Source organism: Callionymus lyra, chromosome 10 (genome assembly GCF_982586985.1).
Source record: "Callionymus lyra chromosome 10, fCalLyr1.hap1.1, whole genome shotgun sequence".
In the NCBI taxonomy this organism is placed as follows: domain Eukaryota; kingdom Metazoa; phylum Chordata; class Actinopteri; order Syngnathiformes; family Callionymidae; genus Callionymus; species Callionymus lyra.
Genome location: NC_141827.1, coordinates 3,752,501 through 3,771,205, shown reverse-complemented (window position 1 = coordinate 3,771,205; position 18,705 = coordinate 3,752,501). Strand labels below are relative to the sequence as shown.

The window sequence follows — 18,705 nt, the reverse complement described above, 5'->3', positions numbered from 1 at the left end:
GAGAGTCCATTATGATGTAATAATGGCTTCACTCCTCCTCAGGCTGTAATCACGCCCGCTTCGTTTATACAACGAGTCCCTTGGAGACCATTGTTGACGTGCAGTGACAAACCTCCATGTTTGACCAATCACAGCAGAGTAGGTGTGGTTATGGTCAACAAGATTTAATCTCCAGAAAAACGTGTAAAGTGTTTTCAGTGGGCGGAGCTTAAGATCATTTTCTAATGTCAATATTTCAATAAAAAAAATTGTACAAACACACACTGATGATACAATAGAGTCACACATCACAACAACACACACACTGATGATACAATAGAGTCACACATCACAACAACACACACACTGATGATACAATAGAGTCACACATCACAACAACACACACACACTGATGATACAATAGAGTCACACATCACAACAACACACACACACTGATGATACAATAGAGTCACACATCACAACAACACACACACAATGATGATACAATAGAGTCACACATCATAACAACACACACACACACTGATGATACAATAGAGTCACACATCACAACAACACACACACACTGATGATACAATAGAGTCACACATCACAACAACACACACACACTGATGATACAATAGAGTCACACATCACAACAACACACACACACTGATGATACAATAGAGTCACACATCACAACAACACACACACACTGATGATACAATAGAGTCACACATCACAACAACACACACACTGATGATACAATAGAGTCACACATCACAACAGCACACACACACTGATGATACAATAGAATCACACATCACAACAACACACACATACACACTGATGATACAATAGAATCACACATCACAACAACGCACACACTGATGATACAATAGAGTCACACATCACAACAACACACACATACACACTGATGATACAATAGAATCACACATCACAACAACACACACACTGATGATACAATAGAGTCACACATCACAACAACACACACACGGATGATACAATAGAGTCACACATCACAACAACACACACATACACACTGATGATACAATAGAATCACACATCACAACAACACACACACTGATGATACAATAGAGTCACACATCACAACAACACACACACGGATGATACAATAGAGTCACACATCACAACAACACACACACACACACACACACAGTTGATGAGCTTCTAGAGTGTGTACAAACACACACCTGGTCTCCTCGTCTGCTGCTTCCTTCTTCACTTTTCTTCAGATTCATAAAATCAACAGTTTTCGCTTCAGTTCAAATCCTCTTGAAAACGTGAGATTTAAGTTCCGAACATCAACAGATGATTCCGTTTCAAGTCCCTGTCGAGGCGACATTAGTGACGATGACTTGATGAATAAAAACAAGTGAAAGAAAAGTTTGTTTTTCAGGCGCTGACAGAAAACCACGGCGACGCCTCATTAGCTGCTTAGTTTGTTAACAATGTTGATGAATAATTCATGCGTGACCGAGACGAGACGCAATCACAGATCCGCGGTAATGACTGTGATGTTTGAGACGAGACGTTGGGAGACAAAAGGCAATTAGACGAGAAGCTAAAAAGCTTTTTTTGTCGCTCTGAGATTTTAAGATGTAATTGAATAAACGAACAGAGAGAAAATCATTTGTTTTATTCACTTTAGTTTGACGCGTAAGTTTGTTTTTAAATTTTGAATCGTCTGAAGATCATTGTTAACTGTTGTCGACACAAACACCATTCAGAACGTAAGAAGAAACACTTTTTTATTATTAGAAATATATATACTTTTTTGTGGTATTCACTATGGTTTTTCTGGACTATTTATTTCATGTTTTCAGATCTTTTCAGTTTATCGAGGGTAATATTTTGTGTTTCCTGAACTTTTTTAACCCCTAAACTATTGAGATAAATCCGATAAACGCTGAAGATCATTGTTAACTGTTGTCGACACAAACACCATTCAGAACGTAAGAAGAAACACTAAAAACTTTTTTATTATTAGAAATATATATATTTTTTTGTGGTATTTACTACGGGTTTTTCTGGACTATTTATTTCATGTTTTCAGAGCTTTTCAGTTTATCGAGGGTAATATTGTTGTGTTTCGTGGTAACTTTTTTAACCCCTAAACTATTGAGATAAATCCGATAAACGCTGAAGATCGTTGTCAAGTATTGTCGACACAAATAACAATCAAACCGTAAGAAACTGGAAGAAAATAATTATTTTTATTTTTATTTATTAGTGTTTTCATTATTTATGGATTTTCTGGAGTATTTATTAAATGTTTTTGGAGGTTTATCAAGGGTATTATTTTTGTGTTTCATGGCAACTTTTTTAAACTCTGAAGATTGTTGGGTTTAGTGGGATAAACCATAAAAAACAGACTAAAAACTGACGAAAAATGAATAAAATAGGAGAAAAAATTATTGATGTAGACAATAATTACCACAATATACTAAGAAAAAAAAGGAATTAAGGTATTAATACATGATCATTTCTTTGTATTTGTAGGAACACATGAAGCTGACACTTTAAAAAAAAACATTAAATAAATAGTCCAGAAAAACCCAAATAATCACCAAATCTCAATATTTTTTGGATTCCCCTTTAAACTCCTAAATTATTGAGATAAATCCAAATCCCAGAACCTCACTGAAGATCGTTGGGTTTAGTGGGATTAACCATAAAAAATGACTGAAAAAACTGACGAAAAATGAATAAAAAAAAGAACATAAGAGACGTAGACAAAGGAAATAATTAACAAAATATAATTACTAAAGAACAAAGTAACCTGAACAATCCGGAGTATCTTTTTTTGTTTTTTTTCTTCAAATAAATGCGATACAGTACAATTGTTAGCTCTTGATGTTGTGTTGTGTTCAGGAAGGAACTTCCTCCAAGGCCTATTTGGCATTTTAAAAAACTCAAATTCATGTTTTTTGGGTCAAATAAACTCTATGAAGTATTATCGTAGATGCACCATAATGTAGGAAGTTTAGTTGGATTGAAAACTCCTTTTTATTAAAACTCAAAATCGGTTTAAAAAAGAAAGTTTCTAAGTTAAAGCAGGTATTAAAACATGATATTTGCTTTTTATTCGTAAGAACAAATGAAGAATACATGAAGAACACGTGATATTTTAGTCAAAACTTGTCATTTTCTCTCTAAATATCTCTTGATTGTGTGTTTGGCATTTTTTCTTGTCTTTTCTTTCCACCATTTCTTCTCATAACTCAATTCTATGAACATAAACATGTGGTTTTTAAACACAAAGATCTAAATGAAAGCAGCAAAGAATCTCAAGAGTATATATATATGTGTTTGTAACTGTCACTTTAAATGTTGATCCAGAGAATGTAGTGGCAGCTTCCAGTCTCACGCCCTCTTATGTCTTTCTCTATCCTGTTTCCTGTGTGTGGCTCCTCCCCTTCCTGTCCCGTACCTGCCCTTGCTCCGATAGAGAGATTCACACGTGGAGAACTCTGAGCGTGGGGTATTGTATGTTTACTTCTAGACATCAACGCATCGCTGATCACTTCATCGGGATCTTGTGACATCAATCATTCATTTAATCAATATTTTTAACCGTAATTCTACGACTTTTTATTTATTATCTCATTTTATATTCGTTCAGATATATTTTATAATTCTTTAAATTTAAAAAAATATATATATTTCAGTTATATATCAATAACATTCAAAGCCTTTGTTATTGTTGAATTTATTTAATTCATTTTATTTCCTCATTATTTTTGGATAAAAGCTTAAACGTGTCCTTTATTTCATTTTAGTTTTAATATTGTTAATTTATTACTTTATTCAATTAATTAATTAATGTAAATACATTTTTATATTTTCCAATAATTCTACTGTTTTAATGCACATTGATGTATTTCGTTACATATTTCTGGTTGACTTTTATATATAATTTTAATATTTTCATCTTTTGTGAAGCAGCTTTAAACTTTTTGGTTGACAGAAATTGTGCAAATATGAAATTAATTCATGTAAATTTGAAACATATTTTTGTTAAAACTAAATACAACAATATTACAAATATTATATATATATACACAAATATTCTCTTTGGATTTGAACGTTACAATTACACTTTAATTTATTGTCAGCACATTGATTTTTATATATTTATATATTTTTTACTTTTAACCACCACAAATAAAAAAATTACAGATAATATGTTATTTATTTAGCAAAATAAATAAACAAATACAGTTTAAAGATTATTTAAATAATGAACATATGATTTAATGGAAATATCATCCATGATTAAGAGAAATAAAAACTTTAAAAACTGTTAAAAACTATATGATTTAAAGATTCTTTTATATTTGTCAAATGTCACAAGATGCTCTCGGCAACATTCTTTCTTCATCTGTCGCTCTCACTCTTCTTCTTCTTCACCTCCATCGTTTCAATCTTCATCTGTCGCTCTCACTCTTCTTCTTCTTCACCTCCATCGTTTCAATCTTCATCTGCATGAACGTCTGATCTGTGCCGAGCGTTTGCTTCTCGACTCGAGCGACGCCTCCGAAGATAATGAACGTGTTTTAAAACTGTGTGTTTAAAAGTTTGTGTTTGAAACTGTGTGTGTGAAAGTGTGTGTGTGAAACTGTGTGTGTGAAAGTGTGTGTGTGACTCCATCAAACACAACAACACGATGAAAAGAAGGATTTTGAGCTGATTTTCTTCCAAATTAAAGCGATGCTTCACAAACATGGTTCCACGCAACTGTTTGTCACTTCAATCCAGAGTTAAATATTTACGTGAAGCCGACGAGTCGTTTTGAAATTGATTTCGGAGACTTTTGGAAGAGAATTAGATCTGAAATAATTCAGTGTTCATGAATAATTTTCTTGGTTAATTAAAAATAAATACATTAAAACTTTTCCGGTCAAGTTTAGCTCACGAAACACAATTTGATCAGAAACACAATGACAACTATTTTAGTTTTAACTCGACTTTTCACACTTTTATTCATCAGTTTTGAAGACCTTCTGGTTTATTAGTGTTTTATAGACGTTAACATGCAGATTGAATGACTCGAGTCACTGTGACTCATGTGTGTCTGAGTCGATGATGATGACTCACTTTTTATCAGCTTCTATTTGTTGGAAGCCCTGGTTTCACTCGAGACCCGATGGTTGAATGTGTGTCTCGGTATCTTTACTTGAACTTGAAAAAATAAGAACTTTCCCCACGAATTATATTTTTTAAATATAATTGTTGGTTCACGTCAAGTGTGTTTTTTAAATACTTTTTCTATAGTTAATTCATCCTTTTTTCTTTGTTTGTTTTTTGTTGTCATCTGAATTCCAACAAGGAATTTAAGCTGAATTTTAAAGGATCAACACAAACATTTTCCATGTAGTTCTATAATTCTCGTGGAAACATTTACATCCAAAAACAATTGGATTCGTTGTTAATCTTTCGTGAAACACTCACTCACCCTTCTTGTAGCTTTTTGTTTAAAAGAAAAACGATTTACTTTGCCAGGGTACGAGTGAACAGCCTCTCAGCAGGTTCCCTCCTGTGGTGCCACAATGATCGCAGCGTTTACAACGAAATGAGTGTCGACAGGTGTTTCCAGTCGATCGGCTGCTCTTTGGGTTTTACAGGTAGAACAGTAAAATGGTGGAACTCAAAGTTAAACTAGTCGAAAAAAACTTCAGAGAACATGTACAAGAGCGAGAGGCTCTTCTTCAGGTGCCAACATGGCAGCATCTTCATCCTCCTTAGCGACCTCCACTCCTTCAACAGTTGAATTTACTTTTTTTTTTTTAATCCCCCAAAACAAAACAAAAAAACATTCAATATCTAAAAACAAAATAGAATATAAACTTCAGGGTATTGAGGAAGCGGAACGTGAACCTCTTGTTGGTCAATAAATAGTTCGAACCCTATAGAGTTAATGATTCCAAAATCATGAAGATAGTCAGTGATTGAGTGAATAAACTAGTTTTACACTATAACACAAGGGATAAAACAAATATATTTGATTCCGGGCCTTCAGGTCACCTTGATCCAGAGCAGAGTAAAAGTCTATAACAGCTGATTAGATCTCAGGACCCAAACTTCTCGTTTTAGAAAAGGAAATTAAAAAATATATATTTTCATCTAAATAATGTCGTGTCTTGTTAAGAAACGATAAAGTTCCAGACCGAGGCAGTGACCCCTCGTGACCCCTCGTGACCCCTCGTGACCCCTCGTGACCCCTCGTGACCCCGACATCTGCTGCGAAGTTCAACTGTGGCTCGATCAATGTGGTCAAACTTTGGGAAGTGGATTGAAAAGCAGGACGAGACACACACTCGGACGCACACACACACACACACACACACACACACACACACACACACACACACACACACACACACACGCACACACACGCACACACACACACACATACGCTTGGACGCAGATCACTGGGGAGAAGAAAAATCTGCCCCGGACCGGACTGGACTCGCCTCCGTCTCACTGATGTGACACATGCTTGAATAATGGACTGAGATAAATGCTCCGTGGTGCACTTACACAAGTGTTCTAATGGCTGCACACACACACACACACACACACACACACACACACACACACACACACACACACACACTGGTCACACAAGTCAAGTGGACGACAAGATGCTCCATTTAGTTTTTGGCTCAGAATATTTATCTTGCTTCGCTCCCGATAAATTAATTTTCCTTCTGACAATGTTATGATTTAATGTTTGTATATAACTTTATTTAAACTGTCGGTTAATTATGTTTGTAATGTCGGTAACATTACTAACTATTGTAAAGAACTAACTCACACTTTGATCATTAAAACCTTAATAGGTTGATAATTTGAAGTTCATTCTGAAATAAACCTTAATAACTTATTATTAACAGTAATAAAGAAGTAATTAAACAATAACTTTTGGTAAAAAAAACAATTATTATGTAAATACCATGTAATTCACTATTAAAATTACTGTCTCTTTTAAAAACTAAGAAAACTATCAAAGTATTAATATCATCCTAAATACAAAAAACTTTTCTGGCCTTCGAGTCATCTTGACCCAGAAATAACACAAAGGATAAAACAAATACATTTGTTTACTTGCTTTGGGTCACCTTGACCAAGAGATAACACAAGGGATGAAACAAACCCTTTTTTTTCTTGCTTTGGGTCACCTTGACCCTGTAATGACACAAGGGATAAAACAAATACTTTGGTTTTCGGGCCTTTGGGTCACCTTGACCCAGAAATAACACAAGGGATAAAACAAACACATTTGTTTTCGGGCCTTCCGGTCACCTTGACCCTGAGCTGACACAAGGCTTAAGGGTAGAATATGGTCACAATGTACATGTGTGAGTTAGTACTTTAAAACGTTTAATAAGTGGTTCATTTTGTGTTAATACAAATGAATAAGTAGCTTATTATTAGTTAACATGTCATATTCTAAAGTTTTTCTACGTTTTTGTGTATTTATGGTTGAAAATGCAGAACGAAAATCTAAATAGTTCACGGTTCAAGTCGAGGAAAAGGTTAATAAAAGAGCTGTTGGCCGGAGAAGGAACAGTTGAGATGATAAAACAGGTCACGTCTCAGTATATTGGCTGCTGAGGCTCTCAGAGAAGGTGAACGAAGGTTCTGAACTTTGATGTGTTGTCTTCGGCTTCTATTACCACGAGCATGATGAGCTCCATCTATCATACCACCAGGAGCTCCATCCATCATCCACAGACACACGAATTAAAACCTTTGCTGCTCCGTATCTTCTGATATCCTGGATCTATTTCGTCTCTGGATCTGGTTCAGTTGGAGAAAGAAATGATACATTTAAACTACAGTTAAAGTGAACAATACAGTAGTTTCACCTTTTTAAACGTTTGATATTCTTGGAATATTTTCCCTAACAACATTTTTCCAAATGTCAATTTATAATTGCCCAAACTTAAAATCGTAAATACTAGTATAGTATAGTATAGTATAAATACTGGTGTAGCATAATACAATATAATATAGTATATTAAATGATAGTATAAATACTATTATAGTATAGTATAGTATACATACTGGTATAGCATAATACACTGTAATATAGTACATTCAATTATAATATAAATACTAGTATAGTACAGTATAGTATAAATACTGGTGTAGCATAATACAATATAATATAGTATATTAAATGATAGTATAAATACTAGTAAAGTATAGTATAGTATACATACTGGTATAGCATAATACACTATAATATATTATATTCAATTATAATATAAATACTAGTATAGTACAGTATAGTATAAAAACTGGTATATCATAATACACTATAATAAAGTATATTAAATTATTCTATAAATACTTGTATAGTATAGTATAAATACTGGTATAGCATAATACACTATAATATAGTAAATTCAATTATTGTAAAATACTAGTATATTATAGTATAATATAATACACTATAGCATAAATACTGGTGTAGCATAATATAGTATAATATGGTTTATTAAATGATATTATAATACTAGTAGAGTAGAGTCGAGTAAAGTATAACTATATACTGTTATAGTATTGGATAGCATAGTTTCTAAGTTACAACTCTTGATAGAGTCTCTTGATCAGTATAGTAGTATATTAAAATAGTGTAGAACAGTTGCAGTATAGTGCAGCCATAGTATAGTACAGTATAGAAAGTAGTAAAGCCTAGCAGAGTATTCTACAGTATATCATATGATTGCAAAGTAATATAGCAAAAGACAGCTTATTAGTTTAATATATGTAAAGTCTAAAATGACACTCGTATAGCTGTATATACTTGAGTAAATTATAGTAGCAAAGGTACACGATACATATTTATAGTGAATTGAGTCTCCCTCAGTGTAATACATTTAAGAATACTATGTTTCGTACAGTGCAGTTTCCGATGACTTAAATTTTCGTGTTTTCTTTATTTTCCGTTGCCGATCTCTTTGTGTCGCTATCGTGTACTTTCGCACACTGCAGTGAACTACCTGGTCGTGTGTTTTTCTTACGGCGTATTAATATTTATGAGGAGTTTTAACAGCTCCGGCTTTTACTGCAGAGCTCTGGGCTGCTGCACTTTATTAGCATCAGAAGGACGGCATCAGCAGACGGTTACGGCTGCGACGGAGCGCGTGAGTGAGTCCAGGACAGGAGTCGGAAAAACATGATGAAGTATTGTGGGGCGTAAATCCTGTACCCGCCAGTGTACAGGTGTGTGTTTGTGTGTGTTGTTTTCATGGAACACTACAGCCTGGTGAGACAAGTGTAGTTCCAGATATGTCTACACAATGAAATGACGACAAAAATGAAACGTTACACACAACATTTACTTCCAATATAGAGTCTTCAGACGTGTTTCATGGTACTTATTGAATACTGCCGTAAGCTCTTTGTATAAATATAGTGTCATGATTAGGTGGTATAGACAACAATGTATTGTTATTTACATATAAATAAAGTATTTTAGTAGTATAACATATAAACCCTTGTAGAGTTCCATCCTGTGTCCAACACAACTCATACACAATCTAATATAGTGAATATTGTATGGTTATCGTATTGTGTAGCAACACAAGTACATGGTGGTTTGGTATAGTATTTTGTAATCTAGCGCAGCACAGTACAGTACAATTAAGTGTTGCTCTGTTTGGAAATGTTCTTGTATGGTATCATAGAACATAGTATGGTATATGGTAGTATACTATAGTAAAGATACTTGTGTAGTATGAGATGGTATAGAATACTAGTTAACTCCTTGAAAGAGTGAAGTATCTTGACAAGTATAATTGTATAAAGTGAATAGTATAGAACAGTTGGGAAGTTGTAGGGTAATGCAGTCATAGTACCTAAAGTACAGTATAGCACATCCTGGCAGTTTATTTGACTATAGAACTATTGTTACATCATGCAGTGAACCAGTGAAGTGTTTAAAGTATTATTTGAGTTTGATACGACAGTTTATTTGACCATTGAAGTATCAATACTTAATGCAGTGAACCAGTGAAGTATTTAAAGTATTATTTGTAGTTGATACGACAGTTTATTTGACTATAGAAGTATCAATACTTCATACAGTGAACCAGTGAAGTATTTAAAGTATTATTTGTATTTGATACAACAGTTTATTTTACTATAGAAGTATCAATACTTCATGCAGTGAACCAGTGAAGTATTTAAAGTATTATTTGTATTTGATACAACAGTTTATTTGACTATAGAAGTATTGTTAGATCATGCAGTGAACCAGTGAAGTATTTAAAGTATTATTTGTATTTGATACGACACTTTATTTGACTATAGAAGTATCGTTACATCATGTCATGCAGTGAACCAGTGAAGTATTTAAAGTATTATTTGTAGTTGATACGACAATTTATTTTACTATAGAAGTATTGTTACGTCATGCAGTGAACCAGTGAAGTATTTAAAGTATTATTTGTATTTGATACGACAGTTTATTTTACTATAGAAGTATTGTTACGTCATGCAGTGAACCAGTGAAGTATTTAAAGTATTATTTGTATTTGATACAACAGTTTATTTGACTATAGAAGTATTGTTACATCATGCAATGAACAGTGAAGTGTTTAAAGTATTATTTGTAGTTGATACGACAGTTTATTTTACTATAGAAGTATTGTTACGTCATGCAGTGAACCAGTGAAGTATTTAAAGTATTATTTGTATTTGATACGACAGTTTATTTGACTATAGAAGTATCGTTACATCATGTCATGCAGTGAACCAGTGAAGTATTTAAAGTATTATTTGTAGTTGATACGACAATTTATTTTACTATAGAAGTATTGTTACGTCATGCAGTGAACCAGTGAAGTATTTAAAGTAGTATTTGTATTTGATACAACAGTTTATTTGACTATAGAAGTATTGTTACATCATGCAATGAACAGTGAAGTGTTTAAAGTATTATTTGTATTTGATACGACAGTTTATTTGACTATAGAAGTATTGTTACATCATGCAGTGAACCAGTGAAGTGTTGCGTCTCTACAGTCTTGAGGGTGAAGCACCTCCAGTGAGTATCGATTGTGTAGAAAGTACTTCAGCTCCAGATCTTCTCACCGATGACGAGCAGCAGAAGTCGTCATTAGACATAAACACAGCGACCCGGAGGAACAGGTTCCGGGCAGGACGGCTCAGATGTCGATCAAGTCCTGTTGAAGGACCTACATCACTGTGTTCACCTCATCTCACTGGAGCGTCAACCTCAATCCCACATTACTCCCTCTTTCTCTCTTCTCTCTCTCTCTCTCTTCTCTCTCTTCCCTCCTTCCCTTCCTCTCCGCGAGGCAAACCTTTACTTCCTTCTTGAGAACAGATTCTCTGCACGTAACGGTGAAGTTAACGAACTGGTCGACTCATTAGCGACAAAGACAAAAAGTCGTTTCTTCGTCCTGTCACGAGCCACAGGGCGACTTATTACCTTCAATCGACTTAATTGACTCCAGGTCGTTTCACATCGACATCAGAACGTGGATCTGGACTCAATATTATGGCAGGAATGACCACCAAGACCCTCTGAGCTCATGCTGACCACACTCTGATCGCTCAAGCACTGCTGTTGAAGAATCTCACTAATCCAATGTGTTTGTCTTCTTCTGGGTCTGTCACCATCGGCCTCACCTCACCATGCTTCAGAAGACATGCTTATTCCTACTCTTATTACCTGTAAGTAGACCCTCACAGCAGGACTGCACTGACCAGAGTATTCATGATGTTTCATATTCTACTGTTTCACTTGTTTGAAGGGAGAATGTACACGTTTATGTAACTCGAGCTCAACTTAAAACATGAAACCAGCCATATGTGTAAATACATAAATACTGAACTAACATAATACAGTATAGTATAGTTTAAATACTGGTGTAGTATAATACAATACAATAGTATATTAAATTATAGTATACATACTTGTATAGTATAGTATAGTATAGTATAGTATAGTATAAATACTGGTATAGCATAATACACTATAATATAGTATTTTAAATGATAGCATTAATACTTGTATAGCGTAATATACTAAAGTATAGTATAAATACTGGTACAGCATAATACACTATAATAAAGTATATTAAATGATAGTATAAATACTATTATAGTATGCTATAATATAGTATAGTATAAATACTGGTATAGCATAATACACTATAATATAGTATTTTAAATGATAGCATTAATACTTGTATAGCGCAATATACTATAGTATAGTATAAATACTGGTATAGCATAATACACTATAATAAAGTATATTAAATGATAGTATAAATACTATTATAGTATGCTATAATATAGTATAGTATAAATACTGGTATAGCATAATACACTATAATTTAGTATATTAAATTATAGTATAAATACTACTATAGTATTATAGTATTATATAGTATTATACACTATACTATATCCCTACTATATATTATACTTTACTATAGTATAAATACTGATATATCATAATAAACTACAGTATTGTATAGTGTAAATACTTGTACAGTTTTGAATGGTATAGCATAGTCGTTAAGGTACAACTCTTGATAGCGTCTTGATCAGTATAGTGGTATATTAAAATAGTATAGGACATTTGCAGTATAGTGCAGCCATAGTATACTATAGTATAGAAAAGCAGTATAGCAGGGCAGAGTATTTTGCAGTATATCATAGGATTGCAAAGTAATATAGCAAAAGACAGCATGTTAGTTTAATGTATTTTAGTGTAGTGTAAAATGACACTGTATATAGTTCAGTATACTATATTGGCAAAAGTACACTGAACAGATTTATAGGGAATTGGGTCTTTTTAAGAGTAATACAGTTAAGAATAGTATATAGTAAGAAAAGTACAGTGCAGTTTCAGTTTCATGTGATTTAAAACTTGCAAACCAGGCCTGATAAGATATTATATTATTATATTATATTAATATTTTATTCAATAAATATATATTTTTAAATGTTGCTTTTGATAAAAGCAAGAGTGAAATTGAAAATCTACAAAAAGCTGCTAAAATAGGATTTATTCCGTTAAATTATTATTATTATCATTACATTTACAGACGTTAGATCACGTTCAGTTCGTAGCTTCACTTCATAAACGACACGTCGCTCTCGTTTCTTCACCACATTCCCATTCCATGAATCCAGCCTTATTAGAAGCACATCATCAGCTGTTTTGATTGACAGCTCATTGGTTGATCTTCTATTGATAAAAACAGCTCTTGGTCAGATGTCACTGGTCACGTCCGGCCCCTCAGGTGTGGCTCAAACATCAGCAGCTCAAACAAGTCATTATCGTGACATTATTTGGTCTCAACTGTGTCATGTTGACTAATCTTGCTTAGAGAGAATTAAAATATAGTAAAACACAGATTTAAAACAAGTAGGAGTTTGTTGTTGTATCCAGTACTTCTTGATATACAGTACCTCAACTTACCATTGAAGGCTGTTGTTTGTACTGTAGCCATTAGCTCAGCTCAGTATTAACAAACAGTGGCGACTCATTAAAGGGTAAATTGCCGGTTGTAAAAATGTATTACTAGTAGAAAGTGTCTCACATCCATGTTTTTTCTGAGAATAAACTTTAGTTTGTCGTCAAAAAATGACTTTAAATGACGAATATTATCATTTTACGATGATTTTACTGGATGATGTTTGTTGTTAGAATCAATCGCATTGTTAACATGATGTCAAGCAAAGACAGTTTTGACAGTTTGTTTGTTTTTCCACAATTCTAAAATGTTGCCACAACACACACACACACACAGACAGACATACACACACAAACACACACTCACACACACTCCTCAGGCTTCACCCGGGAATCCCTGCAGAGATTTATTCCGACTCCCTCCAGCTTCAAAGATGTTAAAAAATACATCCCTCACCTGCACGCTGAGGCTTCCTCAGAACCAGGGGAGCCGGAGGCGTCTGCAGCCGAGCAGGGATCTCGTGCTCGCAACCCTGAGATGGTGTAATTGGAGAAATGACAGCCGTCACACTGATGTTGATGCTGCTGGCTCGTCGCCGTCAGGTCATCGTGGCGTAAACTCGAGAAAATACACAAGAAAACATGACTTTATTATTGATATTAGACTCATATTCCACTGCTTTAACTGAGCTCCATAATATACATTTAAATAGTAAGTAAGTAAGTAATTTTTATTTGTATAGCGCTTTTCCAGACCAGGGTCACAAAGCGCTTAAACAATCAATCAATCAGTCTTATTGGCAAGAATCTGGTGATGTTCATAATCATACTAGCGACGCAATAGGATATATTGCAATACTGTGGGATCAACGATATATTAGTAGTATTGTCCAAGTAACTGACCACATGACTCCAGATATCACCTTTAAAAGCTGCTCGAGTCGACTGTATCCTCTCGTCCTCAGTAATCGCACAGAATGTCATTAAACATTTAGCTACTTGGAACATAATGACTGCTGCTGCCATCTAGTGACCAGAAGTATAATGGCAATACAAAATTAACAAATTCCATAAATACTTAATACAGAAATTGTATTTTAAACACACTTACTTGAATATACTTTAAAAGAGCTATGATCAAATGTAACACAAGATTTAAAAGCTAAACAAAATCGACACAGTGCTGTAGAATATCAAAACAGTACGGTTAAAAAAATATTGCGATATTTAAGTGCATCAATATTTTCTTACATCCTTATGAAAAAGTCTACCAAAAGTTGTACCTGCAGCTTTCTCTCGAATAAGATTTAAACACATCTGGATTATTGAGGTTGACAATGTTGTCAATGATCCCTCGATGATGTCGGTGATTTCAACCGTTCTCTTTTCTGCCAAGATGTCCTATTGTGGTCCATGTGTGCTCACTTTGATTGTGACCTGAAGTGTTTATGGCTGACGACGACCTCATAACTCACTCAATGGTAATTCAATATTTACAACAACACGTCAACACTTGATATCGTGTTAGCTTCTATAGAGCTAACTGCTAGCATCGGTCCACAAACGAAACCATCCTCCTGTCTTTCATTTCCACGAACATGACTGACCCGAGGATGTTTACCGACGGAGGGAGGCGAAGGTTTCCTGCCGAGTCAGCAGTTTCCAAGCATTTCTTTTCACCTCCAGTGGAGGAAAGTTTGTTTGCGGCTTCGCCAGCAGCGACTGTAGCTCCCGGAGCTTGTTTTTGTACCTTGTCTATTCATTTTAATGTAACGACTACCAGACCAAGAACCAGATCTTAAGATGTTCTTCTGCGTGGTTAGTTTCATCGATGATGGCTTTTCCTCACAAAGTATTGTGAAGTATATCGCTATATTTTTTGTATTTCTGATACTGTATTGATATCCAATAGTACTGTATCATTATTATATTATAATATTTGCTAATTTCTTTGTTGTTAAAGAAAAAGTGTTGTTTCTTTAAAATAAAAAAAAGATATCGTTGTTCCTACAGTATCGCAATATATCACAATATTTTTTATTTCCGATACTGTATTGATATTAAACCTTTGAAATATTTTATTTTAATTAAATTATGTTATGGTTTATACTTCAATAGTGTGTGTATCAAAGCTTATCATTGGATGTTTTATTTTTAAATTAATTCTTCAATTTAAAAAAATTAAATTTTCACAGCGTTTTTTAATTTGTGTGCTGCACTTAAACCTCCGGCCACTAGTTGGTGACGTTCATCATTTCCTCCGCGTCAAAGTAACAAGTAAATCGTTGAAATGGCAGCGATGAGTGAAAAAGAAAGGAAACACCAGAGTCCAGCAGCTTTTAAAGATGTTTGGACTCATTTTAAACAATTTATTGTATTTATTAATTTACTATAACATTTATTTTCAACACTGAGAGACTCTGGATATTAATTGTTGCTCCAGGTTGTTTGTTGTTGATCAGAGAAAGTATTTGATCATTTCTTTGTTGTAAAAGCAAGAAAAAATACATTGTTGTTCCTACAGTATTGCAATATATCGCAATATATCGTAGTGTGTTAACTCACTATACAGTAACGTGTCTTAAATGTATGCAAAAAACTTCCAAAAATAGGTGAAACTTCCAGAAGGACGTCCAGCCAGTTGGTTTGGTCAACTCTTGACAACTAGTTCCTGCTGGAAGTTTGTTCAGATTAAAAAACTTACACAAAGTTATAAATTAGATAATTTAGTAGAACTTGTGCATTGAGAAAAGTATCTCCTCACGTACTTGTTGATGGTGAAAAATACATATTTTTCAGTCTATTTGTCGTTAAATCTTTTGTTTTCCGTGTCAATTCAACGTGGCTTCGAGACGTCAAGTTGCATCTGAACTACAGCAATTTGGCCAAAAGTTTTGCAAAGTACATTTTTGATAATGCAGGTAAATCTTTTCAGGCTGTTGCTCCTAAGCTTTGGAAGAATCTTCCTCTCTCTTTGCTCTTGATGGATCTACTGACTCCTTTAAGAAACATCTTAAGACGTTTCTATTTGTTCAGGCTTTTCCTTGAATTTCTCGAACTCCTGTGTTGTTCTCAGTATTATCTTGATCTTTAAAGTATGTACTTTATTGAATATTGTTTTGATTGTTTAAGCGCTTTGTGACCCTGGTCTGGAAAAGCGCTATACAAATAAAAATTACTTACTTACTTACTTACTTACTGGTGAATGGGCCGCGTGTCATTCCAAATGAGGACGAGAGGATACAGTCGCCTCCAGCAGCTTTAAAAGTAGATGTTTGGACAATATTTAATTTTTTTAGTTGAGTAACATTAACAAAAAGAGTTAAACAATCACAACATGTCACTTAAAGTGTGTAGAAATACATGGTGAAGTTAGTGGAATCGTTACATGTCTACAATCTCGTAGTTATTTAGTCGGATCATGAACTCAAGAGTCAACTCTTGTTACAGCAGAATACACACACAATGTTTTGATGGTTCATCTTCACCGTCACTCGTCAGATCTAATAACTCGCCGACCGATCAGTGAACGGAGTGACTTCTGATAGTCAAGATCGACTAGAAATGTTTCACGATAGATAATCGTCCGGACCTCGGAGCGAGTCGATGCGTATCTCGATCTCAAGATCTTTCAGAATCTGTCAAAGTGTCGCTCGTCACAAGACGAGGAATCGAAGCTGAAAAGAGTCGAACCGCTGGAATGTTTATGACCCTCAAAAACGGAGTAGCAACCACTTCTTCTTTCTTCCTCCATCCGATCCATCCCTCGTGTCTGAGCCAACAAGGTCGGCGCGTCGCTTTCAAATTCTTCCCCGTTTCCATGTCGCGTTCTCTTCAAAAGCGTCCGTTAGCGTCGCCGCGAGCTCAACCTTCACGGTTATCGAGCTGCTGCCACGACATTCATTAGCAGAGGATTATTCCGCGCTCATCGCCGACGACAATATGCCAGGAATTTGTCATCTTAATGGGATGAATGTGCAGTTGAGGAGGAGACGGATCGCCAGAACTTTTCTGTTGCTTTAGCATCGCAGCCGTTGTTGAAGCGTCTGTGAGAGAATGTCGAGCATTTCTGTGGAAGACTTTCCTGCATATTTATCCTCCTCAAAACAAACAATACATGTGTCACAGTACAGAGTGGAATCTAGTAGGATCTGGAATCCTACTGGTACAAATTGGAATTCCAATCAATTCCAATTTCGATTCCAGATCCTACTAGTAGGGATTGGAATCCTGCTACTGAACTGTGATCTGAATATTTATATGTAAGTCACACACATTTACATACGACCATTATGAGTTAGTGACTGTATATGCTCAACCGTTTTATCATGGGACAATCCACAATGGTCCAAACGAATAAGTCTATGACCGGAGCTGTGTCTCAAATCGCACACTAGCGTACTAAAAGTTAGTATTTTTAGTACGTTAGTGTGTCTCAATTCTTAGAATGCGAAATTTAGTGCTCCATGCATACTAAATTGTCACTAACACGCCCACAAAACTAGCATGGTTCGATGGACACTAAACACACTAAACAGCCGCCATTTTAGTGACGTTTTAAACGGAAGTTACGTCATATATAAATGCATATATATGCATATACTTAAATGTGTATTTTCAGCAGCAGTAGGAGGATAAACACGTCTTCGCTGCTGATATCAGCTTAAATATCTCGCGATTATTTAGATTCTCATATTTTTTCTTTATTTCTTTTTCCAAATTTGCAATACGTGCTGCCAGCAGGTGGCGATAGCGTTCAAACATCTGCTTGAAACATCGTTAAATAGAAGTAGAAGAAGAAGCTGTCATGTGATTTCCGGTTAGTGTGTAGCTTCAGGGTTTGATTTGAGACATACTATCTGCGGAGAATTTGCGTACTAGTTAGTATGCATACTAAACTGATGCATACTAACTTCTAGCATACTAAGATTAGTATGCGATTTGAGACACAGCACTGGACTGAACGGCTGTCGTCATGGTTACGATGTGTATTGACAGAGGGTTATATAGAATATTAAGTAATTCACCTAGCATAGTAATGGTGAATCTAAAAATCCCAGTTTTTCATGTTTTTCTGTCTAAAGAGCCCTGTTTTTTATGTTTTTTTTAATCTAAAAATCAGTTTTCCTAGTTTTTCTATCTAAAAACACCCAAGTTTCCATGTTTTTTGTAACTAAAAATCACAGTTTCCATAGTTTTTCTATCTAAAAATCGCCAGG

General features: G+C 34.6%; 1 protein-coding gene across 2 annotated transcripts in view; it reads left to right on the top strand.

Annotated features, from left to right (window-relative positions):
* The window catches only part of ptprt (protein tyrosine phosphatase receptor type T), a 305,407-nt gene that overhangs the window by 210,041 nt on the left and 76,661 nt on the right, over positions 1–18,705 (top strand). The window contains exons 18-19 of one of the 2 annotated variants that reach the window (XM_087799988.1): positions 3,470–3,502; positions 11,704–11,733. In XM_087799988.1, coding sequence (XP_087656114.1) covers positions 3,470–3,502; positions 11,704–11,733 — 63 coding nt within the window. The remainder of the gene's footprint in view (positions 1–3,469; positions 3,503–11,703; positions 11,734–18,705) is intronic. The other variant, XM_087799990.1, reaches the window with a different exon arrangement.